The sequence below is a fragment of the Mauremys reevesii genome, linkage group 1 (assembly GCF_016161935.1).
Source record: "Mauremys reevesii isolate NIE-2019 linkage group 1, ASM1616193v1, whole genome shotgun sequence".
Lineage (NCBI taxonomy): Eukaryota > Metazoa > Chordata > Testudines > Geoemydidae > Mauremys > Mauremys reevesii.
Window position 1 is genome coordinate 255816432 of NC_052623.1, and position 24145 is coordinate 255840576.

The following is a 24145-nucleotide window of genomic DNA, read 5'->3' on the forward strand; positions in this document are numbered from 1 at the left end:
TTCCCACAGAATAACAGGTTCTGAACGCCACGTGTATAGCTACCTATTGGCCACTTATATCAAATGTTCTGTCAAAGCTATGAAGATAGGGTAGAATGAATTCCCTCCCATTGTGGGGAAAAAAAAACAAAACCACACACTCTAAATCAATGTCTTTACTATATTTGGAATTATGAAACCTCTTTTACTTTCTTTCTGCAACATTACTTCACTATATTTGCAGAGGCAGTTAAATACAACTCCAGCTCAGAATCCTGAACGGTTTGATGGTAGGGACACAGGGGAATCAATATCAAAGGATCTCTTTTGCAGGAGGAAGTATTACACAACCAAAATAAAAGTTGATTTTGTAATGAACGTGACAGTCTTGTTTAGCCACATACAAAAGTATAAAGCTAAGCAGACAGTCCTCTGTGGGCTTTGATGTGAAGTCTTTTAGAAGTGTTTCAAAATAAACTTAAAGCACACAGTGTCAGATCCAGCCATCAAGCTGGAAACTCTGCTTTGCACACGCTAAACCCCATTATGAAGGAGTCTCTCCCATTTCACAACTCCTATATATTCTTGATTCTCTGCCTGATCTATATATAGCCTGTTAAATGGCCTTCCATCCTCCAGTCATTTTTCCAAATATAAATTATTTAGCTTTAAGTTAGTCACATGCGGACTTTACTACATTAAGATTGTTTCACAGTTTAAGTAACTACACCTCAAGATCATGTGCAATTCAGACCATGGAACAGACAAAGCATGGCAATGTCACTTGGATGAGGGTCCTAAGGTATTTAATACATTGAACAGGTCTGTCTTATCACAGAGAAGACCACCTCAGGAATTTTCTGACCAGATCAGTTAAATGATCAGATCAGTTAAATCAGTTAACAGCTGAGTCCCAGTAAATGCAACATTTGAATCCACTGGTATTGGCTAATTGAGGGAAGTGGGAACAGTGGCAACACTAAATTCTGCCTGAGGAACTAGAAAACTGGTGCTACTTTCCCTGAATTACTCAGTTGCCTTGGGCTTGTTTATTAGAATGTAAGCATTTCAAACAGAAACAGCCAGAAAAATCTGAGGCGGATTCTATGTATTGGAAAGCACACTATTTAAGACATTTGGTCATAAAATATTAAGTTCTTTTAAGTCATGAGCTAACACTGGCTGATGAAAACCGGTGTCTGCATTGTGTTTGGCAACTCAGACAACAACGAGGGTCAATGTTTAACTTGGATAAAATGCACCTGAAACTTTTGGCTAATTAAGGAAAATCTCACAGCCCTTCCAGAAGGATAGTAATGCAGGGCTGGAAGGGACCTCAAAAAGTCATCACGATTCCTGCCTCAGCTCAGGCTGGACAAGTAAATCTAGAACATCCCTGAGAGGTTTTTGTCCAACCTGTTCTTAAAAATCCCCATTGATGAGGCTTCCACAACCTACTTTGGAAGTCTATTTCAGAGACCAACTACCCTTTAGTCAGAAAGTTTTCCCAATATCTACTCCCTTGCTGAAGATTAAGCCGAGTACTTCTTGTCCTATCTTTAGAGGACATGGAGATCAACCAATCAGAATCCTCTTTATAACAGCCCTTAACATATTTGAAGACTTATCAGATTCCCCCCTCATTCTCCTTTTCTCAAAAAGGAACATCCCCAGCTTTTAATTCTCTCTCATAGGTCAAGTTTTTGAAATTTTATTATTTTTGTTGCTCTCCTCTGGACTGGACACAATACTCCAGCTGAGGTCTCATCTGTGCCAAGTAGAGTGGGACAATTACCTTCCACGTCTCATATACAACTTTCCTGTCAATACACTTCAGAATAATATGAGCCTTTTTCACAACTGCATCATACTGATGACTCAAATTGCAAATGACTATAAACCACCAGATCCTTTTTTAGCAGTACTGCCCCCTAGCTAGTTAGTCCCCATTTTGCAGTTGGGTATTTGATTTTTCTTTCCTAAGTATAGTACTTTGCACTTGTTTTTAATGAATTTCATCTTGTTGAATTCAAACTAATTCTCCAATTTGTCACAGTTGTTTTGAATTCTAATCCTGTCCTCCGAAGTGCTTGCAACCGCTCCCAGATTTGTGTCTTCTGAAGATTAAGGATACTCTCCACTCCATCATCCAAGTCTAATGAAAATATTGAATAGTAGCAGACGCAGGACTGAACCCTGCAGAACCCCAATAGAGATGCTCTCCCAGTTTGACAGCGAACCATTGATAACTACTCCGTGTACCATCTTTCAACCTGTTGTACAGCCACCTTATAAAAATCGACAAAGAGTCCTGTAGCACCTTATAGACTAACAGAAGTATTGGGTATTCTGACGAAGTGGGTATTCACCCACGAAAGCTTATGCTCCAGTACTTCTGTTACTCTATATGGTGCCACAGGACTCTGTTGCTTTTTACAGATCCAGACTAACACGGCTACCCCTCTGATACCCACTTTATAGTAATTTCATCTAGACTGCGTTTCCCTAAGTTGTATATGAGAAGTGCTATAGTACTTCACCACATCAGAACAGTTTAAAAAGGAAATTAACTTGGCAGAACTACTGTGTTAAAAACCAAAGACATGTAGTCTTAATATTCATGTACTCTTTTAGAATTCATATTGCATGAGCTGTGATCATACTAAATTTTTTCATTTCCAGTAGTTACTTTACCTTTTCTTGGAAATAAAGCAGTTGGTAATCTAAATTAGAAGCAATATATATTCCAAGCAGAATCCTTTAAAACTTGTTTTTAATTAGTTTGTGAATAACCCATTAAGAGTTCTACTGCCTGGGCCAGGAAAGTCCTAACCATAATAGTTTGACCTATATACACACTCATGGAGAATTTACAATGTTAAATTGAAATTTACTTCTGAGGGCATTCTGCACCAAAAAAATTACAAATTCTGCAAGCTTTAATGGTCAATAAATAAATGCACAGGCTCTAGCATGGCAGTGTGGAACAGAGGCCACTGGTTGTACAAAGGTGGGAGATCACTCTGCAGCCTCCCCACCCCACAACACGGACTCAGTGGTGAGACTGCACCCAACCCTGACACAGCACAAGGCCTGGGCTTACCCCAGAAACACCCTGGGGCCCTGTCCCTCTGTGCCAGGTGCACCAGGTGTAGGGCAGGCAGGATTCAAGTGTGCAGGGGCTCAGTGAGAGGGATCCAGGTGTGGGGTGAGAGGATTCTGTGTGGGATAATCTGGGTGCAGGCAGCTCAGTGGAGGGAGGTCTAGGTGTGTGTGGAGGGGGGAATGTGGATGCACAGAGGCTTGGGGGGACAGGGAGTTCCAGGTGTAGGGGCAATGGGACTCTACTGGGGCTTCCAGGTGAAAGCGGCTGGGTATCAGCAGAGGGGATGCTTGGTGGGGTGGTGGTCAGGGTGCAGCTATTTAGGGGTGAGTGGTGTGAGGATCTGGCTGTGGGGGCTCAGGGTGCTGCAGGGGCTGAGGCTTGTCAGGGTGGGGGGTATGAGTGCAGAGAGCTCAGTGGGGGCGGTGGTCTGGGTGCAGGGGTGGGGTTCTGGGTACAGAGGGGCTCTAGATGCAGGGGTTGAGATTCAGTAGGGTGAGTTTGGGTATGGAGGGCTGGGGAGTTCTGGGTTTATGAGGTGATACTTGACAGGGGTGTCTGGGTATGAAGGGGTCTGGATGCATGGGGGTTGGGTGGATGGGGGAGCAGGTCCCTGTATAGTGAGTCCTACCCCCGCAGCAGAGGAGCAATGGAGGCAGGAAGCAGGAGAGGATGCTGAGCTTCCTGAAGCTGGGGGAGGTTTTTGGGGCGGGGGAGTGGGTCTGACATAGCCACTCTTGCAGGGGAAGAGGAAATCCCGTCCTCCTCTGGCTCCAGCTCAGCAGGGACTAGCAGCTGATCCTGGCTCAGGGTAGGAGCCACTGGGTGGGATGTCCCTAGCCTTGCGGTGATTTACCTCTCTGCCGGCTGTCCTGGGTGCCTGAAACGATGTACCTGGACAGCGTGGGAGTGGTGAATAACTGCTCTTGCAGCTTTCCTATGCTTCCCTGTCAGAAAGTCATTTTTCTGCAGGAAAGCAAAGAAATCTGTGGGGGACATGAATTCTGTGCACAAGCAGTGGCACAGATTTCCCCCAAGAGTAGAAATTTTATAGTGAGATGCTGCAGATAAGCATTAAGCAAAATTGTCAACAAGGGTATGTGGTGGGATAAAGATTTAAAATATATATATATATGCCGCTGGGTGCACAGAAGCACAGGAGCTTGGATTCCTGAATGGAAGGTCCATTCAGATTGCCTGTTTGGAACTCTGGGGGTTTTGAATTTGAAGGATTGTCAGTTGGTTCCTGAAGAAGATAGATCACAGAGCGAGTGGGGAGCTGAACTGTGATCAGGAAAGAAAGCACTGCTGGGCTCTTATAAGATTAGGCTTTCCCTAGTGGAGTAAATAGTAGAAGGGTTAGTGAAAGCTATTGTGTTTAATCAAAGTAATTACAAAATTTCAAATCCAAAGACGTTGAAGGTGGAATTAACTGGTGGGGTTTTGAAGAGATCTGCAGGGCCCTCAAAGTAGAGTAAGGAAAAGCAGCTAAGATCCACTGATATTTTACAGGCATGTGCCCTGAGAGAAAGCTAAAGGGTAAAAGGTTGAACAAGTGTTGAACAAGGTATTCACCAGGAAGGGGGAGATCATAATAGCACTGTATTTTGAGATTTCATTCATTAAGTTAGTATCAGGAATACACTTAAATGCATAAATTAAGATTGCTCTAATAGTTTCTGAAAGTGCATCAGTTCTGTAATAAAGTTACAGAAACTGCAGAATGTCAGCAAAAAGACTAAGCCTGACAGTACATCTACACTTACAAGTCATTCAACTGAGAAAGTTGTACTCCATTTTGACAGTGATCTTAAAGGTTCAGTAAAATCATTCTCATTATAACTAAATTCTACTGACTAAAACAGATTTTTTATTTCTATTGCAACCAATACAGACTGTGGGGTTCTGGATAACAATGCCCAAATAAGAATAGGGAGATCAAAAGACATTTCAGAATTAAAAATAGTTAGAAAAGGGAAATTTTTAAACAGGACTTTTCCCCGGTCACCCTTTCAACAAATATACTGGACTCTGAAAAAGCAACCTAGTGTTGCATCTACCAAAATACAGAATGCCAAATGGTAGTCTTACATAAAATGAGCAGACATAAGCACTCCTTTTTTTTTAACCTGCTCCCTTGGCCCACGTGCAGCAAGTCAGCAGCAGCACCACCAAATGGTGGTTTCTGCATAATGAAGTGCCAGGCACTGGCCTGATGACATGAATGACTATCCTGTTCAGTTATTTTGAACGTACTTGGTCCACCTTATTATTGTTAAAGTCAGAGTACTGAACTTCATCAATGGGCAAGTTATAAGAGCTAGTACTGTGTAAACATTTAAGTCTCACCTTTGACAGAAGCAATTTCACACAAGTGACATGACCCTCATAGACTGCTGATAGGAGTGGTGTGATATGATGTTTATCTGGAGCCTGTAAAGACAGGAACCAAGACAATTATTGAAGCACAAGTTCACACTTGTATTTAAAAAGGTTACACTTCAGCCTTTATGGTATGTACATTGGTTTTTACTACACCGCTACCTCGATATAACACAAATTTGGATATAACGCGGTAGAGCAGTGCTCCAGGGGCGTGAGGCTGCGCACTCCGGTGCATCAAAGCAAGTTCAATATAACACGGTTTCACCTATAACGCGGTAAGATTTTTTGGCTCCCAAGGACAGCGTTATATCGAGGTAGAGGTGTATAATGAAAAAGTTAACAAAAAACTAAGCCCATTTTTCAATGCACCCACCACCCTCCTGAACAAAACAAACCAAAAAAAAGCCAGGAATTTCAAAGTTATTGTTTTAAAGAGATTTTCCTGTTGCAGACTGATAAGCTTCTGGGAAGCTTTCTTGGCTCACATCTCCACAACAGCTTGGCTACAAAACACGAAGTTTGTTTTATTTGCCTTGCTGGAAAGTCTGTTTAGTTTAGTTTTTTTTCCTGGGGTGGAAGGGGAATAATTAAAGCTATATTAATGCCATACTATACAGAATAGCTACAGGTTCCGAGCACGATTTAACGAAAAGGAAAGCAGAAGAGAGAACACAAGTGAAAAGGAAGTGTCCACCTCTCCCCAATGCAAGGAAGCAAAGAAGAGAGACTTGTAAGTTAAGTCCTTAACTGGTCAATTACAAAACAACTTTCTAAAGTTTGGGGGTTTTAAAGTGTGCAGAATTATTGAAGTGTACTGTTTACAGGTTTTAGCTGTAGTCCTCACAAACCTCTGGGTGAATAGGAGGGAAAAGTTTGCCTTAGCTGCCACTCTGTCATAACTTAAGTTTAAACAAGAATCTTCTCCCAATATAGCAATGTATAACAACTTCACAATATCTTAAACTCTCAAAAAGGGTGACTGCTGAATCCTGGTTTTCACTGACCAGACAATCTGTATTTTTAATGGAAACTAGGAAACAACTTGATTTCTGCACTGTGTGTAATTTACATGCTACAAAATGAATATGTAAATGTCAGTTTAAGCTTCAAGCCTGTTTTGTTCTTAAAACCTTTCACTCAGTGATCTCTCAATTACATGAAATTGATATATTTCATTTGATACATTTGCCTCAGTCTTTCACAATAAGTCTTCCACAAAAAGCTCTTTACACATCTAACTCAATTACACAAGGCACACAACATAAGTCAAAGTCTTCCTGCAATTTCCTAAACATACATTAATATCAGCTCCTTTTAATAGCAGAAATTCCAGAATCTCAAGCTGCCCACAATCTGCTGCATAGTGAAGAGGTTTCCTCCCACCTTCCAGTGTCCGGTTGACATCTTCACCCTTATTTAAAAAACAAAGTAAAACGTGTTAGATTTCCTTATTTATGCAATATCCTTTACAATAGAAACAGAAGGTCCAACATCTCAGATACACTGAACAATTCACCTGCCTCCAACCCCGCAAACATTAAGTTACCACTCAAGAAAAAACCCAAGAGACTGGGGTCCTTCCACTTTTTCAGATGTGGACAACATTCCAGAGATTAAATTGCCTTGCAGTCTACCTCCCCTCTTGTGATTAAACAACATCTATATGTCAAATACAGCAATTACTTACTTGGGGAGTTAAGTATTGAGTATTTTTAGACATACTTAATCCAATAAACGTTTGTTTTCTGAAGAAAGGTAGTCTCACATTTTATCTCCCCCATCTCCCTTTGCTCCCCTCCCTCTGCACATATTTTCATGCAGCTCGATTCCCTTTTCCTATAAGTCAACTGTGCAGCCTTCTAACCCTACTGCACATGCTGCTTAGCTGCCTCATTTTCTCCTCCTCTGGGCATTCTTCTGTTGGTGGATGGCAGCTACAGTAACAGCCAAGAATGGCTCTTATTTCCACCCCCTTTTCCTTTCATATGGCAGCTGCCATACCAATCACCCCCACTAATCAATAGAGATAGCGAGGCTAACTTGTTCTGCTTGCTTCTAGAAGCTTTTACAGGTCTCTTTACAATGAGGAGCCTGGACTCCTTTAGAAGAGAGCCAGCATGATATGATCAGCACCAATCTAAAATCTAAATGGCAGTTTTTGAAGTCTTTCATTTTCTGTAAACTTAAGGATGTACTGAAAACAGCCAACCAAATCAGGATTAATCAATGCCCCTCCTTTAACAGGGCCAAGGTAAGTATTCACCCGTGAATTCACTAGATAAACTCAAATAAACTAATTATTGCAATATACCAGCTGTATTTCCCTCAGCCGATATACACCATTCAAAATAAAACCAGGTCATTGTCACCTAGCAACAACTGAAAGCTTTAGACTCTGAACACTGACAGGTACCATGTGTTAAGTGAATCAGTGTGCAAATGAATTTAGTACTTGAGGGATGATGCTGGTTTTTACAGCCTTGCTGCAAATGTCCTTCAGGTGTTCACAAAAAGATACTTCAAAAGCAGCAGCAATTCAAGGTTCCATCAAATTTCCCTGCCCGTCTCTACTCCCACCATGCAAATCTCATGGAGTTCACAAAAGCATGCCCCAACTTGCTCCGCTTCCAGCAGAAGGCTGCTGGACCTCATCACCACCACCACACTGGCCTGGGAGTTCCAGAGATCAAGTTAAACAATGCTTTGTCACTAATTTGAAGCTGTATTTAAATTCACAAACTCAAATATTAACTAAAATTTGGTTCTGTACATTAACTCTCATTCATGGGGAGTCCAGCAAACAAAATTCTCACTCTTGGGCAGTTTTGGTTACAGAGTGGCAAACAAAAGAGTTGTCTGAAAAAAACCTATTTTTAGAGAGTTATTTCTGAACCCTGTGCAAATTTGCTTGGAATTTGGTAAAATAAGTTCTACTTCTGTCCCAGTTTGCCCATTTTAAGGCCAACAGAATTTGTAAATTTTAAAAGGCCAAAATTGGGCTTGTAATGGAACCAGTTGCAACCTTACCTATGGACACCTGATGCTGTGCCATAATTATATGTTTCCAGAATACTCCAGCTGTATCTTCAGGCACTCTAAACTAATTATTGAGTATAAAGTGCACTCTTACTTTATCCATAAACAAAGTACAAGACAAGGATATTTTCTCCTCCCTTATCTTTCCCTTGGAAAGCTTAGGCAACTAGCTTCATGGATAATCATTACCCTGGATATGTCAAGGGCTTAGTAAATTCCATAATTAATACAAATCAGCCACACTGCTACCAGTTTTGGCTAGCTCAGCATAAATATTCATGGTCAAAGGTATGCAAATAACTAGGATCCTCCAAAACAGAGAAACTTAAGCTCTCTCCATTCACCTCTATCTCTCTCCCCCATTCCCTTATAAAACAATGTAGTGAATGCCTTTGTATTTTTGGTAGTAACTTTGTATTTGGAGTAACTTTGGAAGAGGCTAATTTGGGATAAGACACTTTTTACTGGAATGAAAACTTCTAACCATGTAGTTAACCAGGAACAAATAATCCGATAACTCCACTTTGTGGGTGAACACTAGATTAGAGCTGATATTACCCACATCAATTTAACTATCAATGGTAGCACAAATTGTACATCGTTCTACCACACCCTCAACTTGTAATAACTTGCTGCATATTGACTTGTCTCTACCTTAATATTTATTGATGATTTATACACAAGTATAACCAACTCAAATGCACTAAACAATTTTGTTGATGCACAAAAAATAGCAATAAAACCACTCACCAATGTCAACACATTACTCACCTTAATCAGATCTGCTCCTTTTATATATTCATACACTTTTCAGAGAAATTGGTAAACCCGCTGGAAAAAGTTCTGAGTAAAATTGTTCTGGTACAAGAATCAGGAGAACTTCATAAGCAACTTGTCAATATAAGGTTATTAAAACCTTGGTAACCTTTTAAAATTATATTAATATTGAACATTTTATAGTTGAAGTCCTCTGTCCTTCATTGTGCCCCTCCCTTCCCTGACAGGACTCCTGAAAGCCTCATTTCAAAACTTAACCACAAATCAATTTCTTTCAACAATCATTCCAATTTTTCAAAATTAACAAGCCTCATTTTAGAGTTCTCCACTCTTTGAGAACAACAGTCAGCAGGTTTCTGGAATGTGGCAATTCATTATCAATATTTCAGATGGTTTATTCATTGACAAAAATGTGGCCAACAGTATGCTTATTAAAACTGTTTAATAATACATCCCTGAGGGGGAAAATAAGTCAGGTTAGGCTGAGATTTCAGCTTTGGACAAAGTTCTGAACTGTACTAGGCAGTTTGGGAATTTATCAATTCCAGCCCCCATTATTTTCATTTGAAAAGCTCCCAGGACAGGCTTGTAGTATCTGCGCTTGAATAATTTTCTGATTAAGTCCAATCATTTAATTTGATTCTTCAGTTCTTTTGCAGCTCAAATTGTAGAAGTGAATTAGATTTTATTGTCTTTGTCCCTACAATTCACTATGACATCAGCCCATTAAGAAGGCACGAGTAAGTTTAGTGATAAATTATAAATTCCAAGTCACACAATTAAGTGATAATTTAAAAGCTCATTATTTTCCTGCTAGCCTACTAAACCACACTAGACTAGTATCTTTCCATTCTGGCTCAGTGCCCTTTAAAAGTCACCAAGATGCAACTAAAAGACTGTTTGTTTATCTGGAAGCTGTGATCTTGAATAAAACTGTAAAGAAATGTTTTTAACACCAACATCCAACCCCTCCTGAAGTAATTAAAGGATATATTTTTTGGATTCTGGGTTGCCTGTTCAAATCCTAAAAAGCAGTGTAACTTCACCTCCACATACCACCTCTTCCATTTCTCACTAATACCATCAGATGCAACAAGATCCCTGGTGACAGGAAGGGCATAATTTAGATTACTGGATAGACTAGTTCCTTCATGCCCGTCACCCCAACCGGGGTATGGGCCGCCAACAACAGATCTCCATAGTCTTCTATCCTTCACTGATTTACACTCAGAGTAAGAACAGGTTGTTTTTTTTCCCTTAATTTAAACGACTTCCCTACAGAAAGGAATTTGAGAGGAAATAAACTGGGTAATAAATTCCAATTTATATGTTTCCCAAAAGTTCCCAATCAAGATTAGAGAATTTATTTTAAATCTTCTCCACAGATCTCTGTTTAATCAGATAGATATTCCCTGAAGTAAAATTTCAAGGAAAGCTTTCAGTGCTAAACACTGCATTTGAATTGTATTTCCAACTCCTTTTCTACTCTCAGCTGGTGACTGTATCAAGAAGGCCAAGGGGCAGTAATATTTGGTAAATATTGGATGAACTTTGGACATTTAATTTTAAAATTGGCACCTAAAAACCTTTGAGATCTCTAATGTAAAAGCTAAGTAAGAAACCCCTAGTATTTCAAACCTTTGATTAGGGTGCACTTGTCCACCAGGAACTATAATAAATAAATTAAAGCTACAGGTGATATCAAAATGTTTTTCCTCTGCCATTTCTCTGAATTCCCAGTTATACATTAGTTGGTTTTATGCAATATATTACGGTATATATACACATCTTATGATTGTTTCTATTAGTACTGCAAAGAACTACAAATCATATATTCCCCCTTGACTGAGCATGAGAAACAAAGACATTTATTGATGACAAATTTAGACTTGGAGTGGAGTAGCAGCAAATGTGGAATTTTGTATGTTGAAAATGTGGTGCAGCCAGTCTGCAGTGTACAGCGGGTGCAGGAATGGTGAAGCGTGGGTGAGAGAGTAGAGGGTACATCTGGCGTCTTAGCTTTGTTTTATTGTAGGATATTACTAGGCTCCCCGCCCCATACCAAGGGGGCGGTCACACATGCCAGCTACAAAAGAATAAATCAATTTTGCCTAAAAATGGGATCTGTCACCTACACAGCATTCACAAATGTGAATAAAAAACTCATGTCCTGTGGTGGAACTTGGCACCTCTTATCCATTCTCTTGGAAGTGGGTGTCAGAATAGGGAGTTTGCTAAAGAATTTTCATGGACTAAGTGGCCTCTTTAATAGGCAGAGCCACTCTAGTATGTCCCGCAGAATGCAAAATATCCACTAATGTGCATGGATTATCCTGGACCAGTTCAATCTGAATACGTATGGAGATGGCTACCTTTTCATAAATTCCTGGTACATTTTGTAACATCCAGTACTGAGGAGGATGGTTCCAAGACAGTGGCCTCATCTGGTGTAGAGTAAGTGTTGAGAGGAGGTACTGAGCTGGGGAAGGCTAGCTCAGTAGTTTGAGCATTGGCCTGCCAAACCCAGGGTTGTGAGTTCAATCCTTGAGGGGGCCACTTAGGGATCTGGGGCAAAAATCAGTACTTGGTCCTGCTAGTGAAGGCAGGGGGCTGGACTCGATGACCTTTTGAGGTCCCTTCCAGCTCTAGGAGATATACCTATCTCCAATTATTATATTATTATAGTGTCCATCTGCTCTGTTTTCTGCTGAACATCTGTAACAGGAGGGTCAAATTCTGGAGGGATAAGATGCCTCCATTACTGGTGTCAGTACAAAGAACAGTACTCTGATGGGGATTTAGAGAAGACTGATGTCTAGGAAAAGATGACCTTGAGTCATGGGAACAAATCCACACTCCTAAGCACCATTGCCAACCCGACCTAAACTTGCAGTTTAAGTGCAGCTAAGTCAATGGAATAATATTTCCATCAACCTAGCTACCATTACTCAGGAACACAGACTTACCACAGTTACACAAAAAACCCTTCTATCACAGTAGTGTGTATCTACACCAGTGGCCACCAAATTGTGATGCATGCCCCCCATAAACCTTCAGTGGATGTGCAGTGGGGCCTGGGCCAGCCCGCATGGGGGATGGAGAAGGAGCATTATGCTTCCAGCCCTACTCCGCTCCCAGACCACTTCTGCCCCCAGCCTTGCTCCTCCTCCAACCCCATTCAGCCCCCAGTCCTGCTCTGCCTCCAGGCCTGGGCCAGCACCCTTGGGGCGGGGGCAGGGGACATGGGGAAGAAGCACCATGCTTCCAGCCCCACTCCCACATCAGCTCCTCCCCCAACCCCGTTAAGGCCCTGGTCCCGCTCTTCCTCAGTAGCGGAGCTGGGGACAGCCTTGACTGTGCAGTAATAGAGGGGGGCATGGACAGATTTGGTTAATAGTATGGGGGAGTGGTACAACTGGAAAAGTTCGCGTACCACTGATCTACACTATCATACAACATCAGCATAGCTATGATGCTATAGTTGTACTGCTGTAGCACCTGTAGTTGTAGATATGGCTTAAGTCTGCATTTTAAAAATATCTATTGTTTGTGTGGCTGCTGGGTGGTTCCACAAGCTACAACAGAATGAAAACTGGCTAGTCAGTTTTCACTGATCTCTGATTCTTGTGTCTTGTGGGTGGGGTGGAGCAAGGCAAGGAAGGAAGCAATGATACTGACAAGATCAACTCAGTTTCAAGTTGGAATAGAAAGAACGAACTACAAGTAATACAGGAGGTTGGTCCCCTCCGCATACTTCCTCTTCTACCCAAGTGCTCCTTCCCTCCTCCACCTATGGCTTGAGAAATACTTTTACTCCTAAGTGCATTCTGTGCCAATTCTTCAAGCTTTATTTATCAATAAATAAATGCGGAGGCTCCAGCATGGCAGTGGGGAGCTCAGGCCATTGGCTGCATGGAGGTGGAAGATCACTCTAGACATGGACTCAGCAGTGAGGCTGCACCCAACCCTGACACAGCAAAGGGGGAGCGGGTAGTTGTGTGGGGGGGGTCTGGATGCAGAGGCTTGTTGTGGGCAGGTTCCAGGTGCAGAGACTTCCAGGTTCAAGTGGTTGGGGGTGTCTGGGTTCTTGGAGAGTGGGGCTTGGTGAGGTGAGGGCCTAGGTGCAGCTAGTTGAGCGTCAGCGGCTTGGGGGGTTCAGGGTGGTGGGTGGTCTGGGTGTGGGTCCGGAGGCAGGGGGTTTGGGTGCAGGGGGGTTCCAGATGCAGGGGTTGAGGTTCAATGGGATGGGGTTCGGGTATGGAGAGCTATGGGGGTTCTGGGTGTACTGGGTGAGGCTTGGTAGAGGTGTCTGGGTATGGGAAGTCTGGATGCACCAGGGCTGGGCAGATAGTGGAGCAGCTACCCATACAGTGATCCCCTACTCCTGCAGTAAGGAGCAACTGGGGCAAGAAGGGGAGGATGCTGAGCTTCCTGCAGCTGGGGGAAGGTTTCTGGGGGTGAGTCTGACACAGCCCCAGCCACTCCTTGGCAGGGGAAGAAGTTGTCCAGTGTTCTCCCACCTCTAGCCAGGACTCGCAGCTGATCCTGGTGCAGGATAGGAGCAACTGGCTGGGGTGTCCCCAGCCCCACGGTGATTTCTCTCTCCGCTGGCTGCTCCAGGTGCTTGAAACGATGTACCTGCACTACTAAGGAGGGGTGTGACACTGCTCTTGCAGCTTCCCCTTTCTTCCCTGTCAAAAAGTCATTTTTCTGCAGGAAGCAAAGAAATCTGCAGGGGACATGAATTCTGCACATGCACAGTGGTGCAGAATTCTCCCAGAAGTAATAGTTTATATAGACTCTCTAATTTCTATTCCTTCCTCCTACAGAAGTGAAAGAAGTAGCAGCCTCTACCACAAGAGACAGAGTTCCGGAGGGCAGGCTCAAGAGATTAGCTGAGCAGGCAGACAAGGAGTGAGAGGAGACTGTTCAGATATGCAGAGCCAAGAAATGTATTTCTGGCAGTGAGAAGGTGAATACAGACAAGTGTTTACTGGGGTAGATTCAGAGCCTGTTTTCTCCAATTAGTTTCACTAGGCAGTGCATTTGAGGTGACTGAGGACAGGGCTGGTAGCCAGGAACACCTAGAGTACATCCACACAGGAAGATTGTTTGCAAATAGGTATGCAACCACAACCCAGATCTTCACATAGTGTAGCAACAGTATAAGTGCTAGTACTCAGGTCTAAGGCATTTTTATTATGTGAGAAGCAGGTAAGACCCACATCTACCCTCGCACTTATGCCTTGGCTGAAAAACAGGCATGGTATTTTCTTGATTAATACAAGGCCTTGAATTCCCAAGAAAATTGACAAGTTAAAAATACTTGCCCTATCTCTGTGAATCTTGCCTGCCTTCCAAGAGCATTGCCTAATAAATAAAAATTCAACTTTAAATTAAAAAAAAAGAAAAGAGCATTGTAAAGGCTTTGAAAGTGCTATACAAGCACTAAGCACTATTACACCTCTGTTAGCTTATGACAACAAAAGGTAAGGTATAGTATAGAGGTCTACTTTGGTGGCTGTAATGTCAATGACAAAAATAACCAATTTGCCCAAATCTAATCACATGCAACCTGAAGTCCTTTGTCTCAATCTAAAGAACATAATTCCAGAAACAAACTGCTAAACAAACTGAACCACTGACCCATCTGTGTTTTGGCTGTTGTATCAGCATTTTTAGACAAAAAACCCTGCAGAGCATTTGAGTATTTCTATAGAACAAGGATGAACTCTACATTTTCTAGTGAGAGCTTCTAGAAGCTTGTCCCTCTCTGACTTCAGAAAACTAAGTAGAAATTTTACACACATATAATCCAAAAATGAAAATAACGCCCATACACTTTAAGCACTGGTATTGAGTTCAAAGGGTAGGAACTCACCTGGTTAGAATATTTAGCGACATATTTCCAAGGGAATAAATCTTAAATATACACCTAATAATTGACTGAGTGGTACTAATTCACAACATTTTACTGATAAAGAGCCACAATGAACATAGGCTCAAAGTTCACAGTATTGGCTGGAATAGCAACATAAATCTGTTATGAGTGTCTGATTAGCCGATAACAAGATTGTTCAAAGTAAAGTGTGAAATTAAGTTTCCTTTGTGGCAAAATTCTTAGCCTCTCACCAGCACTGAATACACTACATTTGCAAGCCAGAACAGTAAGGCCTGATATACAGTTAAAATTTAGGTTGATGTATCTATGGAATGCCGGGGTGTGAAAAATCCACCCCTGAGCGCCATAGCTATACTGGCCTAAGCCCTGGCATAGGTATAGCTAGGTCAATGGAAGAATGTTTCCATCAACCTAGCTATCGTCACTCAGAGGAAAGGTGTTACTGCTGCAACAAAAAAACCTTTCAATTGCTGTAGGCTACATCTAAACTATGAGGTTATGTCAGTATAGCTACAGTACAATGCACCACCTTTAGATCACCAGGTGGTACTAAGATTTGATAAGTGTGGGATATCAAATTAGTAGAGGATAATTTGTTTTTTGCATGTTACTATGCAAGTGACTGGCACCCATCTTGAACTACAGTGAAAACACCTCAGTTTGCAAGAGATTATGTGTGTGACCAATACATGGGTAAGGGTTTAAATTGTTTGCAACACTACAGACATCATGCATTTTCCCTCCTTACCCACAATTTTGAGTCCCCACTCAAGTTCATTCCTACATATAATATTTTTCCCTGCAATGCAGTTATAGATTGAAATACTAACTTGGTCAATTTTACATTTTTCACTCCAGCTAGGAAACAATATGCAACAAGAAAATGTGATTTGGAGGAAAAATGAGATCTGACAAAGGTAAAAACATCCTTGTACCTCTCCTGCATATGGTGCTTCCTCTGTGGCACAGCAGGAACAGGGTGAGACTGATTGGGTTAGCGTAGATTTCATTCCGGCATTTCTAGGGAAGTGTTGTGTACAGCAACAGAAAAAGAAGCAAGCCAAAAGAGGTGGCCTAGTGATAACAGTTAAGCTCAAGCATGGTCCCTCATTCCCTGAGCCATATTGAAGAGAAGCATCAATAGACTGAGGACTGAAACACTGGCAGAAATAAATAAGAGGGAGAGAAAGGCACAAAATTCAAGGGGTAAAGGAGAAAGAGAAAAAAGGAATAACTTAATACTGTTGGGAAAAACTATTCAAGAAGTCTAATGACCAATTAAATAGTTTGTTGAATTGGGAGCTGAAGTCTCAAAACAGCCCACCCCCAGCAATTGTACAGTGGGGGAGAAAAATGACAGTCAATTACCCCATTTCTTCCTTTGATTCCCTGTTCCATGTGACAGAAGATCACCTGGAACTTAAATGTCTGGGTAAGACATGGGAATCCATGGACCAGTGGCCTAGCTTCTCTCAAGCTACTTAAAGACATATCTTAAACTCAAGGATTCCCATTTAATCCTTTGCCCAATAAACCTTGTATCAGACTTTCTTCTGAGTTAGAGAGGAGATTAGTTCTACTGAACTCTCAAAGTATCACCCTTTGGGTGAAACAGGAAGAGCAACAGAAAGCGGAATAGAAACAAGCTAAAATAATTCTGAGTATCGGAAGTAGAGCAACAAATGAGATTCTAGTACAGTTAGTAGAGGTGGCGACATGTAAACTTTCTGTAAGCCATGTATTTTTTTCTGAATCTAACAGTATCATGACTGAACATTGAGGGATGGGGAAGAAAATCTTCACACCTGACATAACATCAACTGAGCATACTGCAGTTCCCAACCTCTCTGACAACCCTGAACTGCCCATCTGGTAATTCTATATTCTAGTGATGTGGCTGTCCAAAGTTAGCAAAGAATTTGACCAAAAACCAAGCACTGTTGCCGCTTTGAACTGTTTATCCCTCCGGGGACATACTAAGTGGAAAATGATATTTCAGTCCACCTGGGTGCCAGATGACAACTTAGTAAAATCCTGCAAGCCCAGAGGGCAACAGACATATTTGAGGCAGGAAACAGTTGAGGTCTGAGCAAGCTAGCTCCAATAGCAGTGTTATTGATCTGCTCTAAGCCTACTGGTATGGAAAAGTAGCCTTCTTGTCTATAGAAAGGTAACCCCCCCGTCATTTTCACAAAATGTTTGGGAAACTACATCAGATAGTGGTGTGGCAAACAAATGTCTGGTTATAATGAGAATTAGGAAATGCATGCCTTTTAATTGTCCAAAGACATATCACTATGGCCCCAGACAAAGCTAAGGATTTCACTTTCCAGTATTGTCGATGATATCTTTGGACTTTGTTTCTTCTTAAAAAAAACTATTAAGTGTCTATTTAAGAGTAACGTCAGATTTCTTGAAAAGAAATTTTGTACTGTATGGGAAACATGTAAATATAAATTACTACATCAACAGCAAATTTCTCAACATGATTTAGTAAATTAACAAATCTGAGCAATTTGAAAAAATACAGTATTTTAATATTCTGGAATATAATCCCTTATAAAAGCTTCTCAGCTCTTCACTTCTCCATTCTCTGGGAATTTACTCCTAGAGTGATAGTATGTTCAATTTATGACTTTTCCTTGCTATCCAAAATGTACCTGAGTCAAGACTTACTCACCCTTTAAAATATTCCACTGCTACCTCAAATCCAAACACCAGGTAAAAGAGTTAGAGAACAGCGTGATCCAAAAGTAAATTATACTGTTTTTTAGTTCTTATGCATATTATTATCCTCTACATTTGTCAAGAGATTATTTTGGGATTTTTTGTTTTTGTTTTTAAATCTCATGTCGTTATTCCCTGGTGTTACCAATAACAAAGGGATTATTCACAGTATTGAATTATCACTATTCCTCAGCGAGATTAACAAGCACAGATGTGGAATTAAATTTCAGTGTGACTACATGCATGGAATCATATGAAGACAGAATGAAATGAAAATGCTATTCACAAAAACAAAATTCCTGGGTCTACACAGTCAATGTTGAACCTCATTCCAGTTTAGGAACCAAACAAGGTGGGACGTACAGACAGTAATATCCAAACAATACTAGTTTTTAATCCCGAGTAGACATTTGATGTAAACAATTAGAGAATTCAGTTTTACAGCAATGACTCAAGCGTGTTTAAGTAGTTTAGAAAGTTTCTTATCACATCTTAATATTAATAGATAGAAAATCCACAAGAAGCTACTTGAGCTTCATCAGAGTTCGGTACTGAAAACAGGTGCCCAGGTGTGAATATCAGAAAGGGTTTGACTATGGACTTTACTACCATTCACAAAAACTGAAAGAGTACAAGTTTCAGTTAGGAACTCATATGGGAAACTTTTTTTTAAAAAGGTCATTTCCTTCTTTAATATATTTGTTGTATGTATGATATCAATTTTCCAATAAAATCTTGCAATCAAGTTTGTTTACTGTTAATAAGAACTTCCTATCTTCATCACATGACTATAAGTGAAATGGTTAATGGTTTATTACAACTCCCATTCAAGGCTCTAAAAGATTACATCCTCTAGCCAAGGAGGGGTGAATGTTTTACAGGAAGGGCTAGCTATATAGTAAAGCAATACGCTTCCAAATATCCCAATTTTGGTCAGGTATGAAGGATCCTACAAGGCTTTCAAGGTAGAAGCACATAAGCAGGAACCACGAACAAGGTGAATTTAAAAAAAAAAAAATAATAAAAATTGTTTAAATGAAACTACATTTTTCTTTTTAAAAATAAACCTACTCCAAATTATGACACTCTATTAAGACCTAATCTATTGAAGTAATATAAATAAAATAAAAATAAAAAGCAGTACATGCTTGCTGCCAAAGTTTTAAAGAAAGTCAAATCACCGAATTGGTATAAATCACTGGCTAAGCACCTAGAACAAGAGTTTGTTGAAAACTATACCATCTTTTGACTGCAATCGTTTCTTCTTCAGGAGCAAAGAAAACATTCCTCATTTCAGTTTATTCAGTTCAATGACTAGTGTGACGCTGCACTCCATAACATTTTATGGAAATACGATTATGAGTGTAAATGTGATGCAATTTGATTATGCCTCATGCAAAAGGTCTCTTGTAAGGTATCATTACAAAGCTTATAATCTACTGAGCGTGATCGTCCTATTTGTATGTACGTATCATTCTTGTATCTGAAGCTAGAAATATAAAGTATAACTCTGAGGTTCTATTGTAATTATGCAAAGTGTGAGCCATTGATGATGGTTTAGAATCTTGATGGCTCCTACTGACTAGGACAATTGGTTGTAAATGGCTCTGTTTACTTGCAAGCCTCCCTGTGTTCCTGTAAGCCAGCCCAGGAAGAATGGTGGAATCAGTCTTAAATCTGGTGCTTTTCCTTCTAAATCTAGGGGTGGGGTTCCAGAGAGAGAAGATTCCTGCCTTGTGCCAAACCTATAAAAGGGAGTGAAAGAGAACAAAGAGGGGTCCCAGTCATGAGAAAGCCCCTGCTTTTCACCCAAGATGGCTGCTGGAACCAACAAGGACTGTACTGGGGAAAGGATGGGCCCAGATTAGGAAGGAGTCTAATCTGTGAAAAAAGCTTATTGGAACATCTCTCAGAGTGAGATTTCTTAGTATTTGGTCTCTTAATGTACTAGGCTTCAATTTACGTGTTTTGTTTGATTTTGCTTGGTAACTTACTTTGTTCTGTCTGTTATTACTTAAAACCACTTAAATCCTACTTTTTATACTTAATAAAATCACTTTTGTTTATTAATTAACCCAGAGTAAGTGATTAATACCTGAGGGAGCAAACAGCTGTGCATCTCTCTCTATCAGTGTTATAGAGGGTGGACAATTTATGAGTTTACCCTGTATAAGCTTTATACAAAGTAAAACGGATTTATTTGGGGTTTGGATCCCATTGGGAACTGGGTGCTGGAGGCAGGTAACCTGCTGAGCAGTGTTTGGTTAAAGTCTGCAGCTTTGGGTGCATGGACCAGGCCTGGGTCTGTGCTGCAGCAGGCTAGCGTGTCTGGCTCAACAAGGCAGGGTTCTGGAGTCCCAACCTGGCAGGGAAAATGGGCTCAGAGGTAATTCCAGCACATCAAGTGACAGTCCCAAGGGGGTCTCTGTGACCGAACCCATCACAACTAGTTTATTCAAGGTTAAGGAACTGACTGGAAGGTTAAGGAACTGAAAAAGAAGGAAAGCTTATTTTTCTCCTCAATCCAAATATAAACAAACACTTAGTATGAAGTGAGATATACTAGTTCTAAAATCTTGAAAGAAATGATAACCAGAAACAAATCAGTTCAATTCACTAACTAGAGATAATACATCCTTTGTTTAATAAACCAGTTTTAAATGGAAAACATGTTTTGATAAACTTACTTATGTATCCAGCACATTTAACGTAACCTTTAACTGTTTCAAAATGCTCATTTTGTGCATTTAATTAAATGTCAATTTAAAATCCAAATACAGCTGAACTGTACTAGTAAGAAACTAATGTAGCATACAAGAAATGAATCATCTATCATTTTCTCAATGAATGTAAAATTTAAAAAAATTCCAAACAACTATCTTAAACTATACAATGGCTCAAATAAATGTAAAGATACTGTGTATACTCCTGGTTACCAAGTAGTATCAGCTTTTGTGTATAGATTGGTTGGCAACCCTTAAAACATTCACAACTATTCAGAATCAACCTCTCTTTAGGGAAAAAAAGGTACAAATGCAAAACAAGATTAAAATAAATTTAAATTTAGGTTTCCTGCTTGCTGATTTACATCATGATTAAGATTAGTGATTAAAGTCACTTTGATTTAAATCAATCCACTCTGATTCCCAGTAACTGCAGCCAGACCTAAAGAGCAGCTCTGTGTGGCTCAGAAGCTTGTCTCTCTCAGCAAAAGAAGCTGGTCCAATAAAAGATATTACCTCACCATTTTCTCTCTCTGAGTAACTGCATTGTGCAAGTATGGCCACAAAGGGCACCACCTCTGGATGAACTTCCCCCACCTTCAGCTTTAGACACACAGGATAAGTCTGCACCACAATTAAAAAAAAAAAAAAATTGCAGCACAGAGTCTCAGAGCCCAGATCAACTCACTTGGGCTTGCAGGGCTCGGGCTGTGGAGGTATAAAACTGTAGCACAGATATTTGGGCTTGAGTTGGGTCCAAAAGCCTATACTGATATTTTTAGCCCTACAGCCTCAGCCAGCTGATCAGGGCCAGCCACATGTATTTTACTGCATTTTAGACGTAACCCAAAGGGCCCAGCAGCTATGAAAGATAACCAGGATATAACTTGGGAATATTAGAAGTACTTTCTATAAATGGGGATTCCTGTTAATAGTCTGATTAACACTGAAATACAATCTTTAACTCATTTCAAACATAAAAGGCCTCCAATAAAAGCCCTGTGTGGATATAATGTTTGTATCTGCATCCGATCTGCAATCCACAAAAATAGTCTACGGATGTGTATATCTATGGATTTGCAGGGCTCTAAAAGAACTGAAGGAACATATTACACTGACGTTTCCATTGGTATCCAGTAGATGACAAAGAAACAGAACTGAAATCAGAACACTGCCCCAACCAGAGGAGTCCAATAGAAAATAAGAAGATTGCCCTCCTCCAATGGACCCTGAAGCAGAGTATATAAACTTGAGATCACTGCGTGGACCCCATAGTTGATGAACCCCCCAAAGCTGCAGCAAAACTAGAAATGTTACTGGACACCTGGAACAGCGGTGAGGGCCAAATCTCTCCCCTGCAAGAGTTACCAGGACTGAGAAGTAGTGGTGAGATTTAATTTTAGAGATTCTCTTTCATTTACTTATTTTAAACAACACAAGTTTTTGATGAGTATACATCCTGTCCAATGAGACTCCAATGAATCATATTTTGACTGTTTTTGTAACTAATGTTATATCCATTAATTCCCTTTTATAAGCCTAAGTAAATTGTTGCAAGAATCACAAAGCACAGCTTTAAGCAGTTATTCTTAATACTTAAAATTTCTCCCATTCACACCAAACAATTCAAACAGGGACTACATTCCTAAGAGTGCCTTAAAATAGCATTACTGCTCGGAGAAGTACTGGAAGGGTGATAAATGTATTAAAGGTACTAAAGAACTGATAAGCAATCAGACATTTTGGTGATTTGTTACATCGTGTAACTACTGTACTTCAACCCTAGTCTAGGACTACTGCTCACAAGACTATTATATATTCAGTACATGCCTAGAACATTTGGTGTACCTAAACTTCAGCTATAAACTGCTGAGTCTATAATTAAGTGCATCTGGGTGAATTAATAAACGGTTGATTGGGTGTTTGGTGCTCTTAACCAATTTGAGAAATACTGTTCAAGACCTGATCTAAAAGGAACCTAGCACCATTATGATCAGTATGCTAATACTTCCTCAGTCTGCAAAGAGGGGTCTACCCTAATTAAATTAGATTCAAATATTGACCAACACTTATCAAACTGGCAGATTCAACTTCTTAGATTTCAGCTTTAAAAATATTTAGCTATAAATTAAATAAATTCATAAAATTGATGACCATTCATGCTTACTTCAAGCACTTGAATGTAGGAAGTGCTAGAATTTAGGTTGCCCATGCAACCTTAAATTTGCCCCCTTATGCACATGCCTTATGACAGTCTTTACAGGATCAATACCCCTACTCCCCACTCCCACCCCGGAACCTAAATCTTCCTACAAGATGCCTCTTCCCATGCAAGGACTGTAACCTGATTGACCTCAAATTGCTGATTTTTCTTAATTATTAAAAGTTACAAGTGAAATAAACTTCAATAGCGTGTTAGTCCTCTCTTTGAGTTTCTTTCAGAATCTGAGCTATGAGAGGTGCTAAGCACATGTTACTAAAATGCTCAAGACTCATGTTCTTCATGGCTGGTGAAGGCCATCAGGATATTATTTAGACATCCTTGATTAAGGACATCCTTGACTATGATGAAAGCCAGCTACCTGGTTTAAGAATCACATACGTGGATACTGCACAAGAAAGTCACTTGATGCTGACAATCTGGCCAATCACCACCTTGTATCTAGACTTCCACTCTTAGTTAATGGTACTGAAAAGGATGTGTCAAAACTATTCTCAATCACCACCAACCTTGTCAGTTTGAGAACAGAAATGGGGCATAGACAATGAATTGGATACATCTTATGACGACAGATGAAGATCAGGTGTCCATGTTGATACTGTATCAAAGAAAACTAGTTGATCAAATGTATTGATTCATCTGCAGTTCTAGCAGGACTGTACAAGGCTACCCTTTAGTAGCTCTGTTCTTTTTTGCCAAGCACTCAAAAGGTAGTGACATGTAAGTGCTTCTCTCCAACGATTCTCATGTGGGGTTCTGGAGGGTTCCATGTTGTCTACTCTGTGCATGAAGCCATTGGGAGTGTTAGCAAGGAGACCTGGAATGTGGCACGGTCATAAATATCTCCATCACATTCAAAGCAGTCAATTACCTTTGTTCTCTGCTTAGTTGAGGGCTAGCTGACCAATACCGGATCCAGAAAAGATCAAGGTGAGATTGATTGGTTTAGAAGTATTAGAAAATTAGAGAAGGTCTTCTCTTTTCATTGTGGATATCCACTCCTTGTTGTAAGTGCTGCAGTTCTGGGGTCCAGATAGAGTACCAGCTGCAACTAGACAAGTGGCAGCAAAGGCCAATACTAACCTTTGTATTACCAGAAAGTTGAAACATTTTATTTTGGATATGGATCGTGCTATTTTATGCCTTTTGGTGCTGTGTGCTCTACATGAGTTCGAACAGATCTTAAGTCCTTCCTGAAACTGAAGTTGGTGCAGAATTCAGCTAAATTGTTGCTATGTGCATATTATATTGCTATGATATACATCAGTCACCTATCGGTTTCTGGTTGGTAT

At 40.4% G+C, this 24145-nt stretch overlaps 1 protein-coding gene and 1 long non-coding RNA gene across 2 annotated transcripts in view; one reads left to right on the plus strand and one right to left on the minus strand.

The window, feature by feature from the left end:
• The window catches only part of MTPN (myotrophin), a 53564-nt gene that overhangs the window by 21319 nt on the left and 8100 nt on the right, over window positions 1-24145 (minus strand). Inside the window, exons 2-3 of the mRNA XM_039501042.1 lie at window positions 6765-6878; window positions 5432-5515 (exon numbers count right to left, since the gene is read on the minus strand). Of these exons, the coding sequence (XP_039356976.1) occupies window positions 5432-5515; window positions 6765-6878 (198 nt within the window). The remainder of the gene's footprint in view (window positions 1-5431; window positions 5516-6764; window positions 6879-24145) is intronic.
• Window positions 4319-18487, plus strand: LOC120383223. Its single transcript, XR_005588379.1, has 5 exons — window positions 4319-4440; window positions 6085-6197; window positions 14110-14252; window positions 16041-16099; window positions 16944-18487. It is a non-coding gene; the product is annotated as an uncharacterized LOC120383223 (long non-coding RNA).